General features: G+C 46.7%; 1 protein-coding gene across 7 annotated transcripts in view; it reads right to left on the bottom strand.

The window, feature by feature from the left end:
• Positions 1 to 1,640: 1,640 nt before the first annotated feature.
• The window catches only part of ARHGAP36 (Rho GTPase activating protein 36), a 162,170-nt gene continuing 136,923 nt past the window's right edge, over positions 1,641 to 26,887 (bottom strand). For 3 of the 7 annotated variants that reach the window (XM_036931211.2, XM_057495830.1, XM_036931207.2), the window contains 11 exons: positions 9,586 to 9,744; positions 8,309 to 8,374; positions 7,563 to 7,798; positions 7,142 to 7,334; positions 6,873 to 6,928; positions 6,477 to 6,627; positions 5,874 to 6,022; positions 5,523 to 5,699; positions 5,185 to 5,282; positions 4,942 to 5,048; positions 1,641 to 2,889 (listed from right to left, as the gene is read on the bottom strand). In XM_036931211.2, the coding sequence (XP_036787106.1) occupies positions 2,732 to 2,889; positions 4,942 to 5,048; positions 5,185 to 5,282; positions 5,523 to 5,699; positions 5,874 to 6,022; positions 6,477 to 6,627; positions 6,873 to 6,928; positions 7,142 to 7,334; positions 7,563 to 7,798; positions 8,309 to 8,374; positions 9,586 to 9,694 (1,500 nt within the window). In that variant the 5' untranslated portion in view covers positions 9,695 to 9,744 and the 3' untranslated portion in view covers positions 1,641 to 2,731. Of the gene's footprint in view, positions 2,890 to 4,941; positions 5,049 to 5,184; positions 5,283 to 5,522; positions 5,700 to 5,873; positions 6,023 to 6,476; positions 6,628 to 6,872; positions 6,929 to 7,141; positions 7,335 to 7,562; positions 7,799 to 8,308; positions 8,375 to 9,585; positions 9,972 to 18,372; positions 18,627 to 18,804; positions 19,058 to 19,985; positions 20,056 to 26,887 lie in introns of those variants that run through there. The other 4 variants (XM_036931213.2, XM_036931210.2, XM_036931214.2 and 1 more) reach the window with 4 other exon arrangements.

Here is a 26,887-nt window from a genome sequence, read left to right as displayed (position 1 = left end):
GGTAGTCATTATAAGACTAGAGATGTTTGGAGGAACCCAAAGCTGAGGCTAAATAGCGCTGATATGGCAATTGGAGGGCAAGGGGATAAGGATGCAGGCAGTTCTAAATCAACATGCCCTGAGAGCCTGGTTGGATAGGGAAAGAAGGAAAAAGAAAAGGAAAGGCATGTGGCACTGGACACCTCACTCCATCTTTACACCCACCACCCCAGCCATTATGCCAATCACTCCGTGTTTTATTTCCCATCAGCCTCTCCTTTATGCCCATTCCTCCCACCTGAAGTCCCATCACTTCCTCATTTAATCCCCACCAGCCCTTCTTTCTTACCAGTCCCCACCTATAGTCTCTGCAACCCCTCTTTATTCCCTATCACCCACTCCTTTGTTCCCCATCACCTCCTTTTTTATTACCTATCATCCCTTCCTTTTATCCCCAATAACTCCCTCCTTTACTCCCATCTCCCCTCCTTTTAGCCCAGTTAACCAACTCCTTTATTCCCATCGCCCCCTAGTTTATTTCCATCAGCCCCTCTTTTTCCCATCACTAACTCTTTTATTCCATATCACCCCACCCTTTATTCCCTATCGTCCTGTTCCTTACTCTCCATCACTCACTTGTTTATTCTTCTTCACCCCACCTTTTCTCCATCACCCCTCCTTTATTCCATATCACTCTTCCTTACTCTCAATAACCCCTCCTTTATTTTCATCACCCCTTACTTTATTCCCCATCAACTGCACCTTTTTCACCATGACGCCCTCTTTTACACCCCATTGCCACCTTATACCCCATTTCTCTCTTTTATTTCCATTACCCCCTTACTCCTATCTCCCCCTTCTTTATTCCCATAACTCATTCCTTTATTCCCATTAACTCCTGTTTTATTCCTATCACACCCCCTTTATTTCCATCCCCCACCTTTATTCCCCACAAACCCTTTTATTCCATATCATTGTCTCCATTAGTCTTCATCACTCTCTCCCTTCTCAGCACCCATTCCTTCTCCTTTATTCCTATCACCCCCTCCTTTGTTCCTTTCACCCCATCCTTTATTCCCACAGCTCTATCCTTTATTTATTCCCCATCAACTCCTCCTTTATTTCTATCAGCCTCTCTGTTACCATCACCCCCTTTTATTCCCATCTCTCCCACTTTTATTACCTTCACTCCTTTGTTCCCCATCATCTCCTCCTTTATTCCCCATCACCCACTCTTTTATTCCATATTGCCCCCTTTATTCCATATCACTCGCTCCATCGTTTTTATCATCCCCTCCTTTCCAACATCACCCCCTCCTTTCTCCCCAGGACTCCTTCTTTTATTCCCATCACCTCCTCTTTTATTACACATCATCCCCTTTCCTTCTCTATTCTCCATCACTGCCCTTTATTTCATGTTACCTGTCTGCTTTATTCCACCTCACCCCCTCTATTCCATTTCTCTCCATCCCGTATTTCATGTTATCCCCTTCCATTTGTTTCACTCACTCCATCACTTTCCCCTCATCATCATCATGTTATCTCCTCTTAATTATTATTTCCCATCTCCTCCTCATCTTATGCTCCAGTCACAGCTTCCCTATTCGCCAAAAAAATTTCAAATTAAAAATAAAAACACACAGTAAGTCACGAACATGCTGCTGTCACAATACAGATGTTTATTAATGATTAAACGCCAGAGAAGTTTTAACAATCACAAATCTTCGAGTTCTGCGGTTGTTACCCATTGTGTGATCAATTTCTATCCCTCAATACAATACATTCTTCATTTTATGGACCTTAGCCATTGTTACCCATCAATATCAGTTATAATTTTGGATGTCGTGCACAACCCATATCTGTGTATTACCAGAGCATGTCTCAAGAATTTGCACCATCCTGCATACAGGAACTAAAGAGACAATGGATTAGATCTTTTGTAATCAGGTGACTTTAACTACTTGGTACTATGTGTCCCTACCTAATTAGCTGTTTTGTTGACAACAGGGTGTGAACACCAGCTATGTATAAATCAGATCCAGGTAATAATGTCAAATTATTCCTCTAACTTTTGACCTCAGAAAAGTTAGGCTTACACTTGAAATTGCCCTTTTGGTATAACATGGACAAAACTGCACAGAATTTTGGGAGCGGCTGTTTGAAGATCCATTGGTCTAAATAATTGTGGCAGAAAAATCCTGAGGGGGTGGAGCTACTGCAGAGACACGGCTATGAGTTGGTGTAACATGGTTTATTTAGCATTAGTTGTTTGTCAGCTGTCAGTAGGCTGACCTAACTTCCTAGCATGCCTCTTGAGGGCCTTTCCAATTGAGCTCTTAGGAGGAGGGTAGGAAAATCAGGAAAAGCATGCAATTCCCTTTGGGGGAGGGAAAGCACCTCGAGATTTGTGAGCTTCTCTGGGACAGGTGTTTACCACAAATGTCACATCAATTAAAGGAAGGGCTGTAGTGAAGTAAAGCCAGGATCAGGGGTAAAAGGGAAAGGCAAGGTAGCACCAAGGTGCCTGGGAATGGCACAGAAATATTTCTGCTCTTACCAACTAAGGGACCAAGCTTTCCCAGTGAAGGGGCCGGCAGTATGCTTGGAATTCTCAGCCTGACCCGAGCATCAGGTAGAAATCCTTCTCACTCTCAGATCTTTACCTTCAAGACTCTCCTTAATGTTTCCTGTTACATCCCAGGTCTACCCCCACCCTTTCCCCCTGTCTGGCAACTTAAAGAAGGAAAAACATCTAAGGGAAGAAGTAGCCGATGCCAGTTTTGCCCTCCTTCTCCCGGGGCACACGGAGCAATGGGCGGTCTTGCTCCAGAATGGAGGGATTATACACTCCTTTCTCATCGTCCTGGAAACGGGCAATGCCAGGAGGCACAGCTGGCTCCTCAGAAGAACCTGGAAAATAATAACAATGTTAACTCCTTATGTTTCTAGACTTCATACTTTGCACAGCACCCAAAGGATTAAGACCTAATTTTGAGCTTCAAATACAGTATGAGGCTAGAAGTTAGAGGAGAAATGATTATCCTCATTTGACATGTTAAAAAACTGCAGTCTAACAGTAGAACACAGGTTAAATCTAGGCTTGTTGCAGAAGCTGTGGTGAGTAGAGGGCTGGGTTAGAGAACAGAGTGAGGCAGATACCCCATGTTTAAAGAAAATAAACAATACTACCAGGCAAGCGGGGAAGAGGGTGGCCTAACAACCGCCACCACCCTACTACCAGCCTGATTAATTTTAGTAAGCAAATGAGTAACAAAGCTTGAGTTGGAAGCTTACAGCACTTTATGGTGGAGAGAAAGCTGGTGTCGGTCTTCAATGACTCTGGGAAGGACCTGTAGTCCATGACTTGACCAGTCTGAGACCTGTTTTTAAGGAAGGTGGTGATATCTACAAGAAATGTGGCATCTGCATCATCTTTATGGAACTGGATTGCCTTTGGACTCTGAACTTCTTTAGAGTCAAGATCATCAGGTATTGGTACTCCTTCCACATTCATGATTTCTTCAAGATTGACAACTATGTCTGGCTGAGGGTCTGGAATAGTATTGAGAAAGGAGAAATCCTCAGGCTCTGGGGCCAAATTGGTAACTTCATCCTCTTCAAAATTGTTGGTTTGGTCTTCCTGAGAATCTGGAATTTCATTCTGAATTTGAGCATGCTCAAGCTCTGGAACCACATTAAAAACTGAATCTTCTTCAAGATTGGGATTGTCTGCAAAAGTGACATCAGAGGTTTCTTCATGTTCTAGGATTTCTTCAGTAGCTGAGTGTTCTTCATTGTTTGGGACTCCACTCACATCTGAGGATTCCTCCTGGTCTTGAATTTCATCAAAATCAGAGACAACTTCAGGGCTTATTATGACACGAAGAGCTGGAATTTCTTCAGGGTTGGAGTCTTCTTCACAGCCTGCAATATCATTGACCTCTGGAGTTCCTTCCTGATCTGGAAGTTCTTCAGTATCTGAGGTTTCCTCATTTGGGGCTCCATTAAGAGCTGGGACCTCTTCAAGACTGGGATTTTCTTCAGAGTCTGAGAGTCCATTAATCTCTGGCGATTCTTCAAGATTTGGGATTTCATGACAACCAGGGGCTTCTTCAGGGCCTGGGACATGAAAAGCTGGGACTTCTTCAAAATCAGGTTCTTCATCAGAGTCTGAAATCACATTGACCACTGGGACTTCTTCATGGTCTGGAATTTCTTCAGCATTTGAGGATTCATCATTTGGGATTTCATTAACAGCCAGGATGTCTTCAAGATTGGGGTTTTCTTCAGAATCTGGGTTTTCATCATTGCCTGAGGCATCTGCATAGTCTGGGATTTCATCAGTGTCTGGGGCTTCTTCATTGCCTGGGATTTCATCAGTATCTGAGGCCTCTTCATTGTTCGGGATTACATTAATAGAGGGAACTTCTGAGAGGTCAAGATTTTGGTAGTCTTCAAAATCTGGTCCTTCTTCAAGATTATGGTTTGGGTTTTCTCCAGGGTTTGGGATTTCTTGCACATCTGGGGCTTCTTCAGGGTTTGGTGCTATATCAAAATGTGGTATTTCTTCAATGTCTGAGAGTTCAGATAGTTCTGGAATTTCACCATCAAAGTCCAAAATACCCTCAAGAGAAGGAAAATCATCAAAACACAGGTTATCATCATTATCATTGTCATTATCATCATCATCTTCTTCATCAAGCTCTGGTATGCTTTCAAGATGTGGGCCTTGAATCTCAAGGTGATTTGGGATTGCAAGACCTTCCCAAAAGAATACTCCTTCATTGAGATGTTCAAATACCAGTTCTTCATCTGACACATCTTCCTGAGAGGACTCATCTCCAAAGGGCTCATCTTCAGCAAGGTCCTGGCCTTCAGGAAGGGCCTGACCTTCACCAGGGGACTGACCTTCATCATGTGCCTGACCTTCAGCAAGGGCCTGACCTCCAGCAGGGAACTGACCTTCATCAAAGGGCTTGCTTTGAGCGAGGACAGCAGCTCGGGCTTCAGCAGAGCTTTCCACCGGATCAGAAAGTAAAGCATCCTCTTCCATCTTTATCCGTGCACTCCTGAATGGGAATGAATTTTAAAAAGCCAGTCAGTTTATATACTTGTGTTGACTAACATTAGGATAGTCTGGGCTTTAAAGCCACCATAGGAGATTCTGTTTCAGGCTCAGCTTAAACAAACCAATAAAACACTCACTGGATCTTCCTCAAATTCCTGCGTCTGATAAAATCAAGAGCTTCAGGACTGGATTTCCAAACACGCTTAGCAACCTGCCTCTGAATATGAGGAGGCACCTGAAGGTAAAATGAGCAATGTTAGCCTTTATTACACAACATCTTTAAGAAATTATACTCATCTCTGTCAGGTAACTGGGACTGAAGGCACCATGACCAGCTAATGCAGGAAGAATTTTTAGACTGGGATATTTTGTGGCTACTTGCTTTCAAATCCCTCAGGGATGCATGTACAACTCTCTCCTGCCTTGTGAATAGGAGAGAGCTGTGAAGGAAGTGTGTCCAAAACTTCCCACCTACCTGGAAGAGGATATCCCAGTTATCAATCATGGCACGAACCACATTGACAGAAGCAACATAGTGGTCAATCCCCAGTCTTGTTTTCCTGGACTCCCTCTTGGCAAATCTCCCTTTCTTCAGGAGAGCAGATCCAAACACCAGGGCCAAATTGGTGGAAGTCATACGGTTGCCTGAAACCTAGGAAAAGGAAAGCAGAAAGTGATTGAGGTAATAATGGAAGTTATATATATATATAGAAGTGTCTCTTTTTGTTCTTTTTTCCTTCTTCCTCCATCTCTCTGTCTCTCTCATACATCCCCACACATGTCCCCTACTACAGCTCTCACTACCCTTTCCCAGAGTTTTTTTTACCAACTGCCCATCAATGCCAATAGAGTCCTCGCAATTCTCAGTGATTTTATGCAGGGCCTTCAGCAGACGCTCCAGGGTGTCACTATGGCAGGGTGGCATCAGGTAAACCAGCAATTGCAGAGCAGAAAGCTGATCTTGTGGCTTCAGAGCTAAAGGAAGGAAAACAGGGACTGAGTCAGAGGGCTAGCCTTGGCAGCAGCCTAATACCAAGAGAGATACGATTATGCTTGAAAACTGTTAAAGGCTATGAAGAAAGTACCTAGGCATCTTGTCTTTGCTTATTCCCAAAGTATTTGAGCTCAGAAGCCCTAAAACCAAGAAGTGTTCTCATCAAAATCACACCCTCTCTACAGAACCTAGGTTCTTCTTTGCCCCAAAAGGGCACACACATCTTCAGGAAGCTCTAGATGAATTTCCAAAGAACAGACTTACAATGGAATATTAAGAAATAAAAGGAAAGCAATCTTGAGAGGTGTTTTCATCTTCTGATATTCATTCTGTCTTAGTTCCTTGGGGTCCTGCAGCTTGAGCTCTGTCCCTAGACCTCTATGACCCCTGTACTATTTCCCTTCCTTCTCCAACAAGGAAGAGCAGAAGACTCACTTGCTGTCAGGAGGAAGGACATGTACAGATCATCTGGCAGTAGAGAGTCCTTCATGTCATGGAAAAACTCCTTGAGGAGTGCAGCCACATCATGCACATTCTGAGTGTCATCCAGCACTACATCCAGACCTTGATCAAATTTTTCACGGAGCTAGAAAAAGAGAGACAATATGTGGACTGTCTGCCCTGCCCACCACAGGTTCTCTCCTGGTCATTCCTTCAAATAAGTCTCAGGCTTCAGTGGAAGGAGCTGGTAATATGATGTGCCTGGTGGGCTAGAAAGATGACCTTGCTCCCCCTACTAGGCATGTTACACCCCTCTGGTCTAGGGGGACACCCCAGCTTCACCTGCTTTTTCTCACTCAAGGAGCAAAAGTGTAAACACAGTCAATTTACCTCATGCACTTTCTCCGCAGAGTATTCCAGGGTGAAAATCCCCACTGTGCTTAAGCCTGAAAAAAAAGACCAGGGAATGCTAAGTGCCTCTGGCCCCCTTCTGCAGGGTATTTCCCTTCTCCCTGCATTCTGACTCCAACTGGTGGCAGGGGAATGTTCCAAGCCCTTCATTCTGTGATCTCTTTTTTCTCCCCATTTCTACAACACCATTGTGTCACGTTAATGCCTCCTACCTTGATTTAACCATCATTTTTGGCCGGTCCCCTTACCATGTTTCTCAATGAAGCTACAGCACGCCTCAACAACCTGGGGAATTTGTTTAGCAATCGGATTGAGGCTCATTTTCCTTTTGGATCCCAGAAGTCTCTGGCCAATTGGAAAGGAAATCTTGGACAGTTGCAGGGTCTGCAGCAGCAGGGCCCCACCCTCCAGTTCAGCCAGACTATCCACTGATACTGCACCCTGTGGAGAAACAGAAATTATCTTAAAATGGGGGAGCTGGAGGGTCGCTTCAGACCTTCTTGAAGACTGCGTCACATTCTTAACAGGAGTTATTCTCTCTGTGACAAGCCAATTACAACCCTCTAACAGCTCCCCCTCCCTTTGGGGACATTGGCTTGACCCTCCCGCCCCACATCCCTGCACACCTCAGGAAGGGCCCCTGCCTGAAACACAGAGGGTTTAACTCACTCGACGCCCACGGCGAGTGAACTCCAGCGGCAAGGAGGGCTCATCCCGTCTGCGACTGAAAAAGCGCCTGATGCGGCCAAACATCCTTTGCACCACGTTTCCCCGACGACCGCCCGCAGCCTGACCGGTGGATTCCTCAATCTGCATCGCGGCTCTCAGTTCAAGATGCTTGCGGCGGGTCAGCTCGTTAACCAGTACCTCTTCCAGAGGAATGCCAAATGTCTTGAGTGATATGACTTGGGAGCCAGGGAGAGAATGAATGAGAAATGTCAACGCTTTGCAGCGCTTAAATCAGGAGGAACTGCAGGGGTTGCAGCTCCTCTGAGCAACCGCCCTCAGCAGCTGACCCCACCCCTCCAGACACGCAGCGCCCCTCCCTGGGGAGTGAGCCAGAAAGACCCTGCAGTGGTTTAGTGGAAGGACCTGGCTCCACTCAACTACCCCGACGGAGCTCAAGGTCCCTTAACTTCCCCCAGGAGGTGACCACTTGAAACAAAGAGGGTATTTTCTTCTGGGCCATCTGTCTGGGGTGAATCCACAGACAGGCCGATCTGATGGGACCGCCCCCCCCATGCGTGTGCAACTACTGCACCACTTCCAGAAATTATTGCCTACGGGATTTCTGGGAGGGGGTGTAGGTGTCCCCAGGGGCAGTGGGCACCTCCCAGTCAACAGAAGCCAGGGACACAATACAAGAGGGGTGCAGCATTCCCCCCATTCCCTAAGGAAAGTACAAGGGCCCTCACTCCTCTGTTGTCCTCTCAGAATCAGAAACCACTTCTCCAAAGTGTTCGGACGGTCAGTAGGTAGAGCTATAGGAAGAGAAAAAGAAAGGGCATGCATTCATACAAAATGAATTTCGTAAGTGACCAAAACATCTCAATGCATTCATCCGTAGGGATGCGGCGGGGGTCGAGGGCGGGGGGCAGGTTTGTCCAGGCAGCGAAGAGTGTTTCGTTTTCTCTCAGCCTCAGTTTCCCTATTTGACAACGGGAAAAATCCTATCTACCACACGTGAGACTCCAAGATTTAATCCAACCAGGCCATCTAAGATGCCGCGTGCGCACCGCACATCCTGTTACGCACCAGGAGCTCAACGCAACCCTTAGAACATAAATTCCAGGGCTCCGAGGTGCCCGGACAGCGCAACAGGCCAGGGGAGGTTCTGTGCCTGCAGCGCCTCGCGGCCCCAGTGGGGTCTCCAAGTTCCTGCGGGCGCGCTCGCGCCAGGATGCGCTCGGCTCCTCCGCGCTGCGGCGGGAGAGGCAGCAACACCCGCGGTGCTCGCACTCCAGCCCCCGCAGAAGCAGCAACCAGAAGGGTCTCCTCGCCTGTGCCGCGCTCCGGGTAGGCTGCGCGCGCTCATGACCCTCCCGCCCCTGCGCTCTGCGTTTCTGCAGGGGCGCCCCTCGGCCCGCGCGCCCCCGGCCCCTCCCTTCGCTGCAGGCTCTGCGCCGCGCCCCAGACCCTGGCCCGCACGCACCCCGTCCTGCGCTCTGGCCGCTCGCCCCCGCAGTCAGCCGAGGGGCACCGCGCTCCCCGCGCGCCTCCAGCCAACGCCGCATGTGCTGCCCGCCCGCTGGCTCTCTGGTCCGAGTGGCGCGTGGCTCTCTCACTGTCTCGCTATCTCCCTTTACCCTCCGTCTCTCAACCGTGCTGTCTCTGTCCCAGCCCTCTGTCGGAGGTCCCTCTGCGTCTCCATCTCGCTCTCACTCATTCTGGCACTGCACCTGGAGCATCTGTCTCTTCACCTGTCCACTGTCCGTCCCTGACATTTGCCTGTCTTACTGCCCCTCAAGCCCCCAGCCTTCGACCCAACTCAACTAATCTTTACCTGTTCCGCAATTCAACAAGCACCCTCCAACTCTCGCTTCCTCAGTTCTCCAGGCGCCAGGAGAACGCCACCAGATCTGCAGCCAGGCAGCAGCCCCTCCCACCCTCGTGGACCCCCAACTTGTCCCCTCCCGCCCGGGGGGTCCACTCGCTCAAAGGCGAGGATGCCACACTCCGGGATACTGCTCACCTCTTTCAGGTTTGAATTCAGAGAGGAAATGTCTGGCCACGAGTTCGTGGTAAGCAGTCTCTTGCAGCTTCAGACGCTCCAGCTCAGAGAGGCTGTGTATGGATATCATCTTGGTCCTGCGGTCCGGATTGTGTCCTGGGGCTCCTCCCAGGACGTTCACTAAAGAAATTAAGGCGGACAACAACAGCAAAGGAGGCATGATTCTGGGGCACCGTGTCCTTACTGCCTTCAGAAAAGGAATGCAGCCACCCATCCTGGACTGGATGATCATCAGGACTGCATCATCCAATTGTCACTGGACCTGGTGGAGAGAACTATGGGGGGGAGGGTGTAAAAGGGGAGGGAAAACTGGGAGGCGGCTTCACCCTCAAGCAGAGCTGCTTCTGGTTGCTTATTAAAAAAAAAAAAACTCCAACTTGAAAAAAATCAGCCCTGAACTGACAGTCCAGAAAAGAGAAATCCTAATTAAGCATAAATAAATAAATAAACCCCACCAACCTACAATTAAAAAATGCACAATGAGACAAGAATACGGTAACTATTCCATTAATTAATTAAAACATTGATGGGGTTTATTTTTATTTTTTAATGATAATACTTGATGCTGTCAAGGTTGGGTAAGTGAAATGGGCATGTTCATCTAGGTTAGGAGCCCTATAAATTTGTACAATTCCTCCAGAAAGCAAACTGGACACATGAGTCTGGAGCCAGGCCCTTTGACCCAGTAATTCCCCTTCTAGGAATCTATCCTAATGAAATCTCCCTACAGATAGGAAAAACCATATGTACATGAGCCATAATACTACAAAATTAAAGGGAGAAAAGCTAGCCCAACAATGTGACTAGTTACATAAATTATGGAATGGCCACATATGGAAAATTATGTAATCACTAAAGTGATGTTTACCAAGAGTTTTTAAACAAATACAAAATACAGAATTGTATTAACTGTGATTGCAACTATGTGAAGAAAAACATGCATAAAAATAAAAAACTGAAAGAAATGTGCCCAAATACTAAGTATCAGTATTAAGTGGTGGGAATTTTGTTTTCCCTTTTCTCTACCAAAAAAAATGTGCAACTTGATTATATTAATTTTTCATGATAAAACATCAGTTTGTACCAAAACAAACAAACATTTCCAGGGCATTTCTAGTCAGAGTCCCTATACAGGATTAGTGATCAGACTGAAGTTTGTCTAAATGTATTGGGAAACTTGTTCTATATGTCCCTTCTGTGCGGCATCCACCATCTCCCAGGCTGCACAGGACCCCCAGTGAGGATCTCCCTGTACCCCACACAGCATTCTTGTCTGCACATCCTCACCTCTATTACTCATTTGTTCTTTCATACACTCATTTAAAAAGAAAAAAGAAACCTGTGCTAATTGCCCACTTTGTTCCAGGCACTAAAGATTCAAATATGAGCAGGTTAATACTACTCTTTTCATAAAAGATTTATCAGTGCAGGGAAGGAGACACACAAGTTAGCAACAATTTACAAAACCTTGTGATAAGTCAGTCGTCCAATATACACATAAAGTAGTGTGAGAGCAGAAAGGAGGAAAAAGATATCTAACTCTGCCTGAAGACAGGGAGGGGTGAGTGTCCAGAAAGGGTTCAGTTTGTGCAAAGGCAAGGAGATGGGAACCAGGTTGTTAGATTCTTAAAGCTGCGTAAAAGGGGATGGAAAGAGATAAATGTGGATAGGCAGGGATGAGATCACGAATGGCCTTGTGAGATGTGTTAAGGAACTGGACTTTCTCCTGAAGGCAATAGGGAACTACTGTAGTGTTTTTAAATGGGAAGTGACAAAGTTGGAGCTGCAGCTTGGAAAAATAACAGAGAGCAGGGAAAAGCTTGGTTTAGGTAGAGAGCCTGAAGTAGGTAGATCAGCCAGGAGGCAAAAGATGGTGACACAAGCCCATGTCACTGGGATTGGGACACGGAATTGATTTTATGGGCAGAACTGACAGGATTTAGGGGAGTTTTTTCCTTAAAAAAACTATTTCCTGGATAGGAAAGAATTTAGGATAGCTCTGAAGTTTATGGTTTGGGTGAATGTGTAGATGCTGGTTCCTAACAGAGAAGATAGTTTGGGATATGGGGAACTAAACCTTTTGATGAGAAGGAAAGTGGTCACATGTCATCTTTCTGAGCTCATCTTTCCCATGCAATTTTATGAAAATATTCTACTATATAATATTGGAAGGGGAGGTTTTAAATTCCAAAGATTAGGTAATGTAGAGCTCCAGAGAAAGCCATGAATCAGAGAAAAGGTAGGTTATCACTCAATAATCTATATAAATGAGCACTGACCAAAGGAAAAATGAATCCCACCCTTCTTTTTTTTCTAAAATTCTCCTTTACCCACTTTCCTTAATGGCCAAAGTCACACATGTCAGATATAAATGCTTGCCAGATAACTGAAGTATGAGAAAGGATGAGGAGTCTTTCTATAGCTTTTGAACTGAGCTAAGAGGAAAATCCTTAGCATGGATATTTTTTAAAGCTCCTTCAACTGCGAAGCACCATCTCCTGGACCCAAAGTGCATCCTTAAGCCCAGCCACCAAACTGCATCCACAAGATGACCATTTTAACCAAAGGCACATGCCCAGCACCTAAGCACAGTCCCAGACTAAGTCTCTAGCAATCCCCCATTCACAGTAGAAGGTCCAGAACCCATTAGCTGTGGGTCTCATCCTGAAAAGCATAGCCTAGCCCTGGCTTAGTTTTTCAAACATAGCTTCCCCCTCTTCCCTTGCCCCAATTCAGAAATTTCTGTGCCTGTTTTGGAGTTGCAGCTATTTCTTCTTGCCAAGGCTTACCAGATCTGGTCTTCCAAAGAGTATAGCTGGCTCTTTCCCCCGAAAATCAAGATGAAAATCATTCCCTCTCCCCCTCCCCCAAAATAAGGTAAGAACAAAAAAGAAAACCTCAAAACAGCACCAGCCAAGGAGAAAGAGAGAGAGAGAGAGAGAGAGAGAGAAGCCTTTGAGAGATGAGTCAGCCTAGATGCTTACCACTCTGAAGGAAATCAAAGGCCTTAGAATAAACCATTTGTCATTGCCTTCTGTTCAAAGATACACGGCTAAACTTCAGAACAATCACATGCTGCAGTTCTGCCAGCAAAACTGACACTGTCTTGCTTGCCTTAAACCCCCTCAAGGCACCAGTAGAATGAATACACGACAGGAAGAAGCATAGTTAGAAAGGCCAGTGTGCCCAGACAAGAAGCAGACGGGCAGGGTGGGAAGGGTGGACAAGTAAGCAGACTTCAACACCATGAGAGAGGCAAGTAACAGGTTCTTTTATCTGATATTTGTCCTCAGGCCTGAGTTTCCAAGTTGAATGCAAAAGGAGGCTCCTCACAGGGAACAAGGTGCCAAGAGACCTCACTTGCTCCAAAGTGTCTTCCCCTTTCCTCTTCGGCATGTCACGGCACTGGCCTGATGCGACCATGATTTCAAAAATGTACTGAAGAGGTAATATGAAAACAAGCCCTGTCCGTTTCAGCCTAGAATTTGAGACATTTGTAAAAACAATATTCGAAGGTAGATATCTGTAGGGGCCACTGCAGGTAGTACTAAATAGAACTGAGTCCAAAGATAAGCTTTATAATTTCTTACCAGTGTAACCTTAGGAAAACCAGTTGAATTCTTTGAGCCTCAGAGTCTTCTTCTATAAAATGGGGAAATGATGCAGTACCCATTTCAGCAGTTGTGTGAGAATAAAATGAATAATGTATGTGTGATATTTAGCATTGGTTTTTAATAAACATGTTGATATACAAGGTACTTCACAGAAGGCCTGAATTTACCAGAAAATATCCGGTTTCAAAAGTAATTACATAAAATTAGAATTTGTATCAATGCATCCAATGTCTTACTCTGTTCAATCTCTACTAAATTTGAATTAAATTAAAACAGGTAAAGAGATCTTGGGAGACTGTTGGGAATAGATCTTTCTTCTTCAATCTCCAATGGCATTAGGGTCAAGTATAAAAAAGCATCTCATAAAATTTAGAAAAACTAACTGCATAGGTAAATTTTTCAAATGTTATTCAAATTAGTAAAATGCTTATGTGTCTCAAAATTTATTTCTCTTTCAAACCATCCAATTTTACATCGTCACTAGCAAAAGAACATAGAATATCATTTAGATCATTAAAGTGGCTAGAAAATTAGCAGATACTGAGGGAGAATTTGAACAAAGAGCAAAGGGACACCCAGATCAAGTCTTCAGCAATACAAAAGGGGGAAACACACATGACTGGCATCAAGCTTGTTCCTCACGTCCTCCCAAAATGCACCGCACAGATGGAGAAACAAATTAACGTCAGAAAGGTCACCTGCTTCGACATTGAGAGGACACAAATGCTTTCAGCTAGGCATAATTCTACAGCCCTCATAATTTGGAGGACTAATTTACTCCATTGTCACCATCAAATAGTTAGGGATGGTGCAGTGCTCACTAGTAAACAACTACGAGAAAAAAGGGTCTGCAATGATGCCATTATTTGAATCCTTACATATTAGGCACTTTATGGCACCATAAGAATTTTGTTCTAAGCCTCAGAGAGCTCCTCAGAGTTTTGAGAAATTGATAATGGATGGGGCTGGGTGCCTAGAAGGCATTGCATCTATGTTATTCCAATGTCTACAGGCAGTGACAATGGATAAAGATATCCCCATTAATATATCACAACATTGGAAAGGGATTCGGGTCTCTTAATGAAACATTTCGACACCAACTTGGTCTGCTGGCACATTACCTCATTCATCCCTGAGCATTAATGAGTTAGCCTTTAAGTTGTTATCCTACCACCTCCATTTCAGCAAAGGCTGCAGTTGTGATGAACAAAATGACTCTTTTTTGTCCTAGGCATTGATGATGGCCAAGATAATTAAATTTGAGGACAGCATTTCTCAGTATGTGGAGTCAGCCCATTGTGCCATAGCAGAAGTTCATAAACTGGAGGTAGCACTGGTAAAATATAGAGAAAAGTCGTGGCTTCAAAAGAAAGAATGTTTCAGGAACTACTTAGAGTATTAGAATAGATCAGACATAAAAGGGACCTTAGTCATCATCTAGTCCAAAGTCTCCATTCTACAGTTCAGAAAATTGAAGCTCAGAGAGTGATGGGTTTGCCAAAGGCCACACAGCAATTTGACAGCAGAATCTACACAAGAACCCAGTTCTTCTCAGTCTTAGGGCTCTTTCTACTGGCTCATCCACCTTAGCTGTTAATAGCTGCAAAATAATGCATAGCTAAATAATGAAATTAAAAAATGGACACATAATCAAAACCTAGATTCAATAAGCCAGGGGAGGTCATATCTGATTGCGGACAGCTACCACAAATTACAACCTTTTTGTAGAATGTAGGACATGGGGTGCCCTTTTAAGTTGTATTGACTAAAGAGAAAGTTGTATTGACTAAAGCTCAGGATGGTGAAAGACAATCTTTATACTATAAACACCCCAAAAGATAGTGTAAACAAGGTGATGTGACATCAAATCCAAGGTACAGATATTGCCACTATTATCTGCAGTATGCATCAGAGTGCTTAGTAGTGCTGGCATCACAAGCTGTGCCACCTTTATCTTTTTTTTTCCTTTTGGCTGCAGCTTCTATTGCATTGTGGTAGAAAAAATAAAAAATAAGATGGTCCATCAACAGGAGGTAAACATTTTTTTAAATACCTAAATTATCTTATGGTTTTCATTTTCTCAAAAGCTTTCCATATGCCCATGATCTCCAGGTCTCCGCACACAGTAGGTGCACAACACATGTGTACAGAGTGCGTCATAGGATTATAAACTCTGAGGGTTTTAAGAGAACATAAAGGTCTTGTAATTAAAACAGCTAGTCATGATTCATGGATAAATGAATCATGCCATTTTATTCTCACAACAACCCTTGGGAAGGAGATAGACTGGATATGTTTCCTCATTTTACAGATAACAACAAACTAGGGCCGCAGAGGCTGTGACTTATGTGAAGTTGCACAAAAATGCCATGGAGGAATATAATCTGGGAACCAGTTGTCCCTACATATCCTCAGGCCCAGCCTTGCCCTTCCCACCAAACTACAGTATTTCTTGTTGTTCATCACCAGCACTGGCTGCCTGGAACTGGAACGTTCTGAGTAAAAACTACTTTCTTTCCCCAAGAGGTGGCTGGATTTTTGAGGTCTTATTTATTTACACTATTCCTGGGAAATGGGAATGAAGGTAGATGATTGCTAGGTCCATTAGATAGAGAGATAAATAGGATGGATAAATAAGACAGATGATGATAGATGACAGATAAATATAGAAATAAAAATATATATGGCCTTGAAAAAATATTATGAGGGGTAGAGCAGAGGAGTGGATAGAGGAAAAAGGCACTGAAAGTCCTATGCATTTCTCTTACCACCCCAGCTAACCCCCCACCTGACAGCATGGCATCCTGCAGAGATCCTGAGATACAGACTGGAACTTGGGTTCAAATCCCAGCCTCACGACATGTAAGTTCCCACACTCACCAACCAAGTGATTTAGAGCAAATTATGTTATTTTTCTGAGCCTCAAGTCCATCACCTTACAAAATAAAAATCATGATACCCTTTAGGTGTGGCTGTGGTAAAGATGAAATAAAAGGCAGAAAGAATACACCAAAGGTTCCAGTGCTTTAGCAAGGTGAGGAATTGCCCTCCAAAATACCTGAGAGTCAAATTTGAGAGGAAGAAGCTTAATTTATTATTGTCCTGTTTATCTAAGAGTAGAAGTGCTTCTATGTGGAATGAGGCAGATAGTGTCCCCATTGCACAGTGTCCTTGAACTATTCTTTGCAAGTGAAAATGGGTACTCACTTCCTGTCAGCAGGAAGCACACTTACAGACGGGATGAGTTAAACAGTTTATTCACTGGGTTTTTCATGATCACAGATGCAAGGCAGCTAACTGTGGTGGGGGTGAGCGTGGTGATTTAGTCTAGGCTCTAAAATGTGAACTGTCACAGAAAGGATTTCGTCTCCACCTTTAGCTTCCTCAGCACAGTTAGCAAGCCACCCATAGTAGGGTTGGTGAAGGAAAGGGGGAAGCGGTCTGAAGTGGAAAGCCCTACTTCCTGCCTCTGGGACCTTGCAGCCCAGTTGGAGTTCACATAAATGTCAAGAGCCTGAAGGACTATCAAGAAAAGCCCAAAGGTCTAACATCATCCTTCCCTGCACTAATTTAAACACATTTCCTCTTCTCTGTTCCTTTAAGGAATACTATGAACTATTTCCTCAGGTCCACCAGCACTGGACAGACACTTACTTAGCACGCACTCAGTAAACGCTGATTCATTTTTCCCATCTTCTCAACTCCCCTGACCCCCCAGCCCCTCTCCCACACTCTTTTCAGACACACACATTCCCTCTCACAGACATTCATGCACATGCACATCCTCATGCTCCCTCACATATGAATTTCACACAGAGAGAGAGAGAGAGAATAGACCTTTCCAATGTATTCATACATCAGAAAGAAGGCAAATAAGACTCTGAATTAAAGGAAGGGCCATCAAGCATTTGCCCCTCCACACCATAGCTGGGGCTTCCACAGAGTGGGCTCGAGAGCCAAAATGACCAGTGAGGGCACGCCCCCAAACCCTGTGGACAGAGGCCTGTCAAGGAAACCTTCAGAAAAAGAAGTTGTTCTCAGAATCTGGGCTGAGAGCTACCTCTCCTCCATCTTTGTTTCCCCACTCCCACCTGCTTGTCTTCTCCTTTGATCTTAATTTCCCCCAACAAGCATCTAATTTTCTACCAGTTTTCTTTTTCAAACTCCTGTCTGAGTGACTGTCGTAGGAAATCGAGGTTGTGGGAAATGTTTTCCCGGTAGTTTTCATGATAGGAATGGTATTTTGAAACTACATTACAATAACCGTATTTTTAAAAATATCAGTGTCTGTCTATCTACCTACCTATCTATCCCCTTTCAAAATTACACCACTGTCTTGGCTATGTTGCAGTGAAGAAAAGCCCTAGACCTGCAGACCAGGACTAGGCATCTGAGTGGCCTTGGCTAAGTCGGAGAGCTTCTCCAAGTCCCAAGCACAACCAGTGTAATTTATTATTACCCAGTTCATCTAAGAGCACCGCCCTCACACCTACCGAGTCCTTGATTCTTCTACCGGACTTAGCCAACTCCAGGACGCAGGGACCACCACGCAGCTGTCCGCGGAGCAAAAAAGAGAACGCCCCCGCCCCTCCTCAATCCCAAGTGCGGGGAGGGCTGGATGGTCTAAGAGGGTCTCCAGCTCCCTCCCTCCTGGAGCCCCAACCCTGCAGTTGGCCCTTGACCCAGAGCTAGGTGACCGCGGAGGGAGGAGCAGGGGAAGGGTGGTGGAAGAGGGACGGGAACGGACCGGCCGCGGACTTTGCGCCCTCCACCTGGAAGGGATGTCCTGGGCCTCTGGCCGCCCAGGCGCTGCGGAGCGCGGCCTTCTGGCTGGGTTGCGCCACGCGCGCCCGCCCCTATGAGGCTCCAGATAGCGCAGACCTGCAAAGTTAAACAAAGCCCCGCGGCACGCAAAGACCCCTGTCCGCTGCCCGCCCCCGCCGAGAATTCGAAAAATAAAATCTTTCTTGCGGGCGTTCAGCCATTGAACGCGAAAACCTGGGCTACTTGCTCAGGGCTTGCAGGCTTCCTCTCCCTCCCTCACGTCGGGTCCTCCACTTGGAGTGCCCTCACCTCCCACTCTAGCCCCTCAGGGGGCTGCGCTCAACCCCCCGGAGCGCTGCCCCTGCACTACCTCTTGACGACTCTCCTGGTCCGTCCAGAGAATGAGTATCTGCGTGACCCTCTGGTCAGTCCTGCTGCGCGGCCACCACCCGTCCTGGGACGAGCTTCAGGCTCTGCAAGCGCTTAGCTCTGCTGCTCAGATTCCCCCACTCTTTGTAAAGCCTTCCGCGGTGGGGCAGGGGCTGATTCATAGCAATTTTCCACGCAGGAGACAGCTCAGTGCCTTACGCATACCTGTTTGCTAAATTCCCTGGGCTACTCCCACTGTTTCTCACTGTACCCCACAATCTTCTCTCTCTTTATTCGAAGCTGATCTCTCCGTCAAGATTCAGCCCCTTCATCTGAGTGCTCCGAATTCCCGCTGCCCTGGCCATGTTACCCAATCTCACATTACAAGTGAAGGAAAGACAGAAGTGGAGGTTGAGATGGCTAAGAAACTTACCGAAGGGCACAATAAGAGCTAATTAGTGGCAGAGCCAAGAGGAAGGCCCAGAACTCCCGGATCCCACTCAGCACACTTTTTGCTACCTCTCATTGCTTCCCTTCTGCCCTGACCTGTATGGCATTGGAGGGCAGGGAACATCCCTCGTTGTCCCTTTGCATACAGGGACTGCACAAGGAACAATCCCCTCTCCTCCTTGCCTCACTCTTCCGGCTCCTTGCTTCCCATCTTGTCCAGGGCCTCTGCTCTTCCAAACTCAGAGACCAAAAAATCATTTTGGTCAAAGTTCAATGAGCAGCAGCAAGAGCAAACAGAAGCTGACTTCACAAAGTCCTCTGCTATCGGGTTAAGAATGGCCTCCATAACCTCCCCCCACCACACACACACACATTACTCTACCCTTCATCTTTCTTTATCCTTTTAGCGCCTGGAGAAGTCAGAAGGCCATCCACACCTGCCCAAATCATCTTACCTTCCAACACCTTTTCCAAAATTGCCTTCTTCTAATCGGCAGCCCAACAGTCATATATACAAATCAGTATTCAGCCAAGCAAAAATATATTATCCACAAGTACTAAATATTCTCATCTGACACAATAAGGGTAATACAGGGTTATAAATGCACGATCTCAAGTGGGGAGAATTTCAAATACACAATTACACTCCCTCCCATTTGAATTATTTCCTCTCCTGGAAAAAGTAAATGGACAAAGAGAGAGTGCTGTTGACACAGAGGGACAGTGTGGAATGGAAAAGAAAGACGAGAGGAGAGTCAGGAATGTCAGAGACATGGGCAAGCCAGGCAAAAGGAGAAGGAAGCAGAGCCCAGGCAAAGGCGTGAAGGAAGGAAGGGGAGGGAAGGGCTGGGGGGCAGTTGCTGACTCCAGGCAGACATAGGTACTGGGGCATCCCAGGAAGACACGGACTTATTCTCCAAAAGCTCACAGATGCAGCTTTTAGGAACCTGGACTGGAAATGAAATCCAGAAGCCCAGTAGCAAGTCTCCCTTGTCCCCTAACAAAGAGAGAAAGCTTTTGGCTCTGGCAGCAGCACTGGTGGCGCTCTTCCCCCTTTAAGTACTACCTCACCACCATCACTACTGAAGATGCCCTCTGCCCCTCCTCCATCCTCTCCCTTCCCACCCGCTGCCCCCCCAACCGCAGTCATTAAATAAATCTTACCCAACACAGGAATATAATTTGAATGCTTTGGGCAGGTTTCCCTTCCAATGAAGGAGAGGATCTCTCCCTCTCCTCCTGCTGAAAATGGGCTGGATGCTGCCCCTTTATACATTCTAGAGCACCAGATCAGGAGAGGGGGAAAGGGAGGGAGCAGCAGTTTGAGGCTGGTCCAAATTGTCCCTGGCATCCTCTCTCTCTTGTTGGGTTTTTCTGCAGCCCCTCCTTCTGGTCCTGGCAGTTCTGCTCCCCTTCTTCACTACAGTATCTTGCAGCCAGTTCCCCCACCCTTGTGATACAGGATTGATAGTGGGGTACCTCTTTCTGGTGGTGCTTGTTTTTTAATGTGGGATCTTATGCTCATGTGCCAGGGAAAGACTTAAGTGTCACAGTAGATGAAAAAGGAAACCCACCCAGGTAGCCAACTGCCTTGCTGGGAAGGTGGCACAGGTTGGTGCTGGAGACAGCTGGGAGGTATAATTTGAACCTGAGTGCACAGGGAGTCAATTTAGGCAGAGGACTTGTGTATTGTTGGCTTGGGGTACAGTGATTACCTTGGTAACATAAATTCATAAAGACTGCATGCTAAATTAGAAAGAAGGTAGTTCACTGAATATCACTCAGCCTTAGTTTTCTCAACTGCAAAATGGGGGGATAAATGCTCACAACAAAGCACCATAAGGAAAAATGTGTGAAATAACATTGGTAAAGAACTCAGCACAAGGCTTGGCACAGAGCCACTTGCCCCCTTCATTTCCCTCTGGTATTGGGCACAGGAAGGAAAAGGGCTTGCCCAAGGTTACACAGCAAGTAGCAGAGTCAGGATTGGAACCCAGGTCTCCCAAATACCCCCTCAGGAAGGGTGCTTTCCACAGCACTTCCTCCTCCAAGAAGGCTGCCAGGGCTACCTTTCGGACTTGGCAGGAGTAGAAGTGGGGAAGTGGATTAGGAGCTAGCTATGCTTATGAATATAGACACTTTATCACTTAGTCCCAACCTGAAGGGCTCAGGTTTCTGCCTCACCCTTCTTCTCATCACCACTCAGGTAATCTCCCTATGCCATCTTGAACTGAGTCATTGCCACTTTAGCGCCACCTCTGCTGCCCAACTGTGAGACAGTGACTCACCCTCTAGCTGGCCAGGGCCTGTGCCCTCCAGGAAAGAGGCTTTCTTCTTAATTGACTGCAGAAGCCTCATCTGCAGTGAGACAACGCCCTTCCAGGCAGGCTTAGAGCTGGAGGGCTTTGAGGAGGAATGGAAGAACCCCCTACCCAAAAGCGTTGCCCTCTATCCCCACAGTGTTGCCAGTGGAGTCCTCTCTCTAGATTCCTTATAACTCCTTATGTCCTCTCAAGTCGCAGTGTGCCCAAGGGATTTCACTGAGGGTATCTCTTTGCCACATGTATACAGCCATAGTACTGTGCCTGGCACTGTGCTGGGCACTGGTGAGTTGTAGAGGAGACGTCACTGGCACCCAATGAGTGTTCACTACAAATTAAATAAAAATTTAATGTGGCAACTTGGAAAGGGGGAGAAGAATGCACGGGACAGTGAATTAGGAAGTCCTTGTGAGGGGTAGAGGTGAGGACAGAAGGGACTCACCATAGCCCAAAGGATTAGGGTTGTGAACTGGAATTTCTGTGGTTGGTGTCACTAAAATCACTGGTGCAGGCATTTCCCTTAAGCACAGCATTTCACTTAAGAAACTGAAAACTGACTGACCCCTGTCCATCCTCAGCCTTTCTTCCCTGGCTTGGGGGTATCATCTGATGGCCATATATGTCCCCCACTCCAGCCTCTGATCCCCTCCTCCCCAAACTCCCAAATCTTGACCTTTGATAAAGATGAGGAGGGAATGGACATCTTTGGGAACTTAACCAGGACAAGCACGTTAGATGTGTTTCCTCCTTTAGACTGCCCAACCACCCCACGACCTCAGTCACTGACTTGCCAATATAGTCAGCTACGAAGTGGCAGAGCTGGGGTTTGAACTATCACTACTCTGAAGCCTATGCACTTTGCACGGCACAATGCTGTCCCCAGTGAGCCGCTGGAGGCAGGGGCCTGCTTCCATCACCTCTCCTTCACTCTCATTCCCTATCAACAGAAAGGAGGCACGCAGAGGACAGGAGGCAGATGGTCATCTGGCCACAGAACATTCTGGAGTGGCCCCTGTAGCCCGCTATGGGAGGAGAACCTCAGAATTTCCCGTAGGGACTACGACCCTAGAAGTGCTAAGCACCTTGGCGACTCTACTGCCCCCTGTAGATGGTGGTTCTGCGGCCAACGCCGCGGTTGTCAGGAAGACTTGCATGCTAAGAAAAAAAAGCTCTGCCGAAGAGTTGTCCGAGCTGGTGCTGGGCTGCAGATAGCTCCGCCAGATTTGGCGGCATAAGGGGGAGGGAGGAACATTTACAACGCCCTACTGTGTGTCTAGTGCGGGGTCAGTGATTTTAAGTAGAAAATGTGATGCTTTGCAAAATAGTGAACTCTCCATTAAGATAAGTCTTCAAGCTAAACTAGAAAATGTTTCGCAAAAAGCTTGTTTGCAGATGTAAACTCCTTACTTCTTGAAACCAAAAAAGCCCTCCACCCGTAACATTTGTCCACTCTCTCGGGCAGGGGAGGAAGAAGCACCCCTCCCCTCCCCCCGTCAAGGCCCGGTGGAGGTCTGGGGGAGGGTCCGGAGAGGAGGAGCCTCCAGAGGGGTCGACCGTACACTGAATCAGGGTCCCCGCGGAGTCCTGGCGCCGCCGCCTACTGGCGGATTCCCCGGACCTTCCAATTTTCCTGGGTTCCGTCTGAATTCCACCTGGACCCAACTCACTTACTCCCTTTGTTTGGGAATGGGGAATAGGAGCGTGAATGGGTCAAAAGGGAAAGAGCTTCTGTGCCCGCACCTTCGTTCTGCCCATCCCCCCTCCTTCCTTTCCCTTCCTCCCTCCTCGCCCCCTTCTCTTCCGCCTGGAGGGAAGGAGGGGGCGGGCTGTGTGTGTATGTATGTATGCATGTACGCGTGTGTGCGCGCGCGCGCGGGTGAGATGCGTCTGTGTGTGCGTTCCGTGTGTGGCTGGGTGTGGGGTGTGTGCGCGGCGCATGTTTTAGCCTGAGTGCTCGGTGTGGAGTGTATTTGTTTTGCGCTTGGACCTGGAGCGTGCGTTTGTGTGGTGTTAATGTGTGCATGTTTGTAGGTTGTACGTTTCTGCCTGATTATAGTGTGACTAGGTGGGTGCGGTCTGGATGTGGGTGTGTTCGATGTGTGTTTCTGCTGGGGTTTTGGGTGCTGTGGTGTGTGTATGTGTGCAGTGTGTGTATGTGTGTGTGCCTGTTGAATCTTGTGTGTATATATGTATTTGGTGTGTGTTTAGCGTTAGATGTGCTATGTCAGCGTGGGTCTATGAGTGGTGCTTGTGGTGTGTAGTGTGTGAGTGTGTTTATGAGCAGGGTGTCTTTTTATGTGAGCTTACTTAGATGTGTGCGCTCAAAGATTTCTGTGTGAAAGTGCAGTGTATGTGTCTCTGGGTGTGATGTGTTCATGTTTGTGACGGGGACGCTTGTGGTCAGTGTATGTGCTTGGATGGAGGGCTGGAGACCGTGTGTGTCTTGGAGGGGTGTCGCCACTTGCGTGAACAGAGTGTTATGTGAGAGCACAGGATTGTCTAAAGAACCCAGGTGACCGTGTGCTTGGTTGTTGTGTTTTAATTTGTTGTGGGGGTGTGCCCCAGGATTGGGACGAGGAAGGAGGTAGGGGCCAGCGACTTGTGCAGGGTGGTCCGCTGACCTGCCCGGGATGGGTCCGCCCCCCCACCTGCTGTGTGCGCAAGGCCGCTGGGTGTGAGCTTACCTGACTGCTTAGAGAAAGAAGAGGAGGGCGCCGCACGTGATTGGCCAGGTAGGGCGCCTAAGGCGCGGTGCAGGGGCTGGTGGGAGTAAACTGGAAAGATTCTTGGTCACTCACCCGACACCTGCCCGCCCCCCGTCTCTCCTCCCCGTCAGGAGGTCCCAGTTCATGCCCATCTGAGCCCAACTATCTGCTCAGGGCCTGGGTGTTTCACACCTCCTGAGCTTTGTATGGGCAGATCCAGTTGCCTGGATTCCCTTTTCCATCGGGCCTCATGACAAACTCTTACTTTTTAAAGACCTACCTCAAGAATCACAAAACTTTCTCTACTTTTCTGTACCCCTCCCTCCCAGTTGAGGGCTTCCTCTTTTGAGCCACAGTAGTTACACTCTTCATACTTCTCATGATGTGATCATATATAACAGCAATTATTTTTCTTTCCTTCTGAACTCTGAACTCCTATAGAGAATGCCAGGTATATAGTAAGAATAGTAATAGTGATCATAATAATAATGTTACCATTTATTAAGCACTTACTGTGTACCAGGCATTGTGCTAAGTGCTTTTACATGCATTCTCTCCTTGCGTCCTCATAATGACCCTATGAGGTAGATAGAGCTATGATTATTGCTATTTTATACATCACACATCAAGCTCAGAGTAGTTAAGTAAATTCCCCAAGGTCACACAGCTAATAGGATGCAAAGTTGGTTCTAGAACCCAGGTTTGCCAAGCTCCCTAAACCTTTCCTCTATACCAGGCAGCCTTACCAAGAGTCTCCCTAATACCTGCTAGGCATTGAAGTCTCTATCAAACAGTATCATTTCCCAACAAATCTTTCTTTTGAGTTTACTGACAGCACCAAGAGTGCTCTACATAATTATTTTCTTTGTCTCTTAGACAGCTGATGCCTTCTCCACCTAATTACCTGCTTTGTTGACACCTCAAAATCTTTAATTACTCTAGGCTCATGAGCACCTCACCAGCTCCAGTTCTGGGAGCTCTCCTTAGGCTGGTGCTGAAAGAGAGAGCAGAGAAAGAGCATTTTCTAGATAGAAATGGGAATTGGGTATGCAGGGGGATTGGGATGAGGGGTCAGGATGGAGTAAGGGAATGATTTCACAGCTCCCCCAGGCCTATTTTTACAGCATTGCCACCAGAAGTTGGTATGCAGTAAATTTCAAGCAAAACAGTCGTCTCCATATCAAACTACACATACTAAAACAAGCAGAGCCCTCCTCAGAAAATATTCCTGAATGGGCCTCATTTTGTATTATTCGTGATGGGAGGAGAGCATTGTGCTTGTCTAATGGGATTCATGCTGCTCTAATACCTTCCAAACAGCCTCATCTGAGAAATCCAAATTAAAACAATACATCGCATTTTGGGGAACACATTTATTGGGGGAGGGGTGTCAGACCAGTCATAGCTAAAGGACTGCTGGAAGCACTGGCTTCCAGCTCAGCCCCCAGAGAACCAGCCTAGACTGCTGCAAAGAGGTCAGGGGGTGGCTAGAGAGGGACAATTCAGTGGTGGTGAGTCACTTCACCACTTTTCAGGGGGGGAAAGTGAGAAGCACGATTTAAATTGCTACTGTTATTATTGTGCCCTTTCAACTGGCACAAATGAGCCTGGTGTGCGAATGAGAAGCAGCTGGAACATCCATAAAGCTTCCTCCCCCCAGCTGGGCCTGGGTCACCATTTCACCCTGGGTGGGCAGGAAAAACATTGCCTAAAATATGATGTAGCCAGAAAGTCTCATTTTGGAAAAAAAAAGCGGGGGGTGTGTGGAGCTAGAGAGGCCAGTCTAAGTCACTCAGGGCACAGACCTGAAGCCCCTTGGTGAGTCCCAACAAGGAGTTAATGCAAACTTTGGTGTCTCTCAGCCTCTGGTCTCAGGCACTTGGCTTTTCTGCTACTGCAGGGCCAGTCTGACATCTTACTGTCCTCTGAATATACCAGCTTCAGTTCCACCTCCTCACTGTCACTCATGTGAGACTTCTCCCTCTTCAAAGTCTCTCTCTGCCTCCCACCCCAACCCACAGATTCACACACAGACACACACTGCTGGGCCACCTACATCCTGTTGTGTAAATTCCACTTGGATTCATGAAGACTGGTTCACTCCAGCTCAGTGCTACCTGTGAAATGGGGACAAACTCCGACTCTGTAGAAGCCAAGCTCCAGGGCTGTGGTTCCAAAGATGCAGTTGTGGACTAGAGGCTCTAAATGTGCAGTGGGAGGCTATCCTTACTCCTCCCCACCAACCACATAAGTGTTGGGATACGAGGGGCTAGTGAGACCCATCAACCCTGCCACCACCATGGGATAGACACACCACATACACACACACAAACACTTGGAGCTTAAAATGCCCATCCACCATAAATCTCTCTCTCTTTGGAGTTCAGAATATGAGGATTATATGGGAAATTGTAAAGGTGGAAATGCTTTAGTAACCTCCATTACTGCCAAGTGCTTTAATAACCCCCAATTACTACCAGATGTAAACAGAGATTTGCTTGTTTTCACCCTAAAAGTAAGAACCTATATGGCAATGCACTAAAATATGAATTTTATTGAGGAGAGAGACCTTGGTTTCCCCCTAAGCGTAAAGCCCTTTAAAGATCAGCACCCTTATCTTTTCCATGGGGACAGGAGAGCTTTGGAGTGAGACAGCTTTGAGTTTCTATCCCAGCTCCATCACTTACTTCCTGTGTAATGTGGGAAGGCTACTTCATCTCTCCGAACCTGTTTTCTCATCTGTAAATTGGAGATGTTAATGCCTACCTTAGAAATGCTCAGACTGAAGGTGGTAAAATATAGAAGGCACCAGCCAAATGCCTAACATGTACAGTAAATGTTCAAGAAAAGGTTAGCTAATTCCCTCCCTTGCTTTACTCCCCCCCTTCTCACGTTGCCCAGAGTGTCTCAACCAGGGTGTTCAGGGACTGAAGTCGACTGACCAAAATGTCAATTTTCCTCATTACTGGTGTGTCTGACACTCTTGAAATAGCCCCTCTTCTTTTAGGGTGATGTTTTGATCAGCCTAATGGCAGCCCCG

This window comes from Manis pentadactyla, chromosome X (genome assembly GCF_030020395.1).
Source record: "Manis pentadactyla isolate mManPen7 chromosome X, mManPen7.hap1, whole genome shotgun sequence".
Classification (NCBI taxonomy): domain Eukaryota; kingdom Metazoa; phylum Chordata; class Mammalia; order Pholidota; family Manidae; genus Manis; species Manis pentadactyla.
This window is presented reverse-complemented; position numbering and strand designations above follow the sequence as displayed.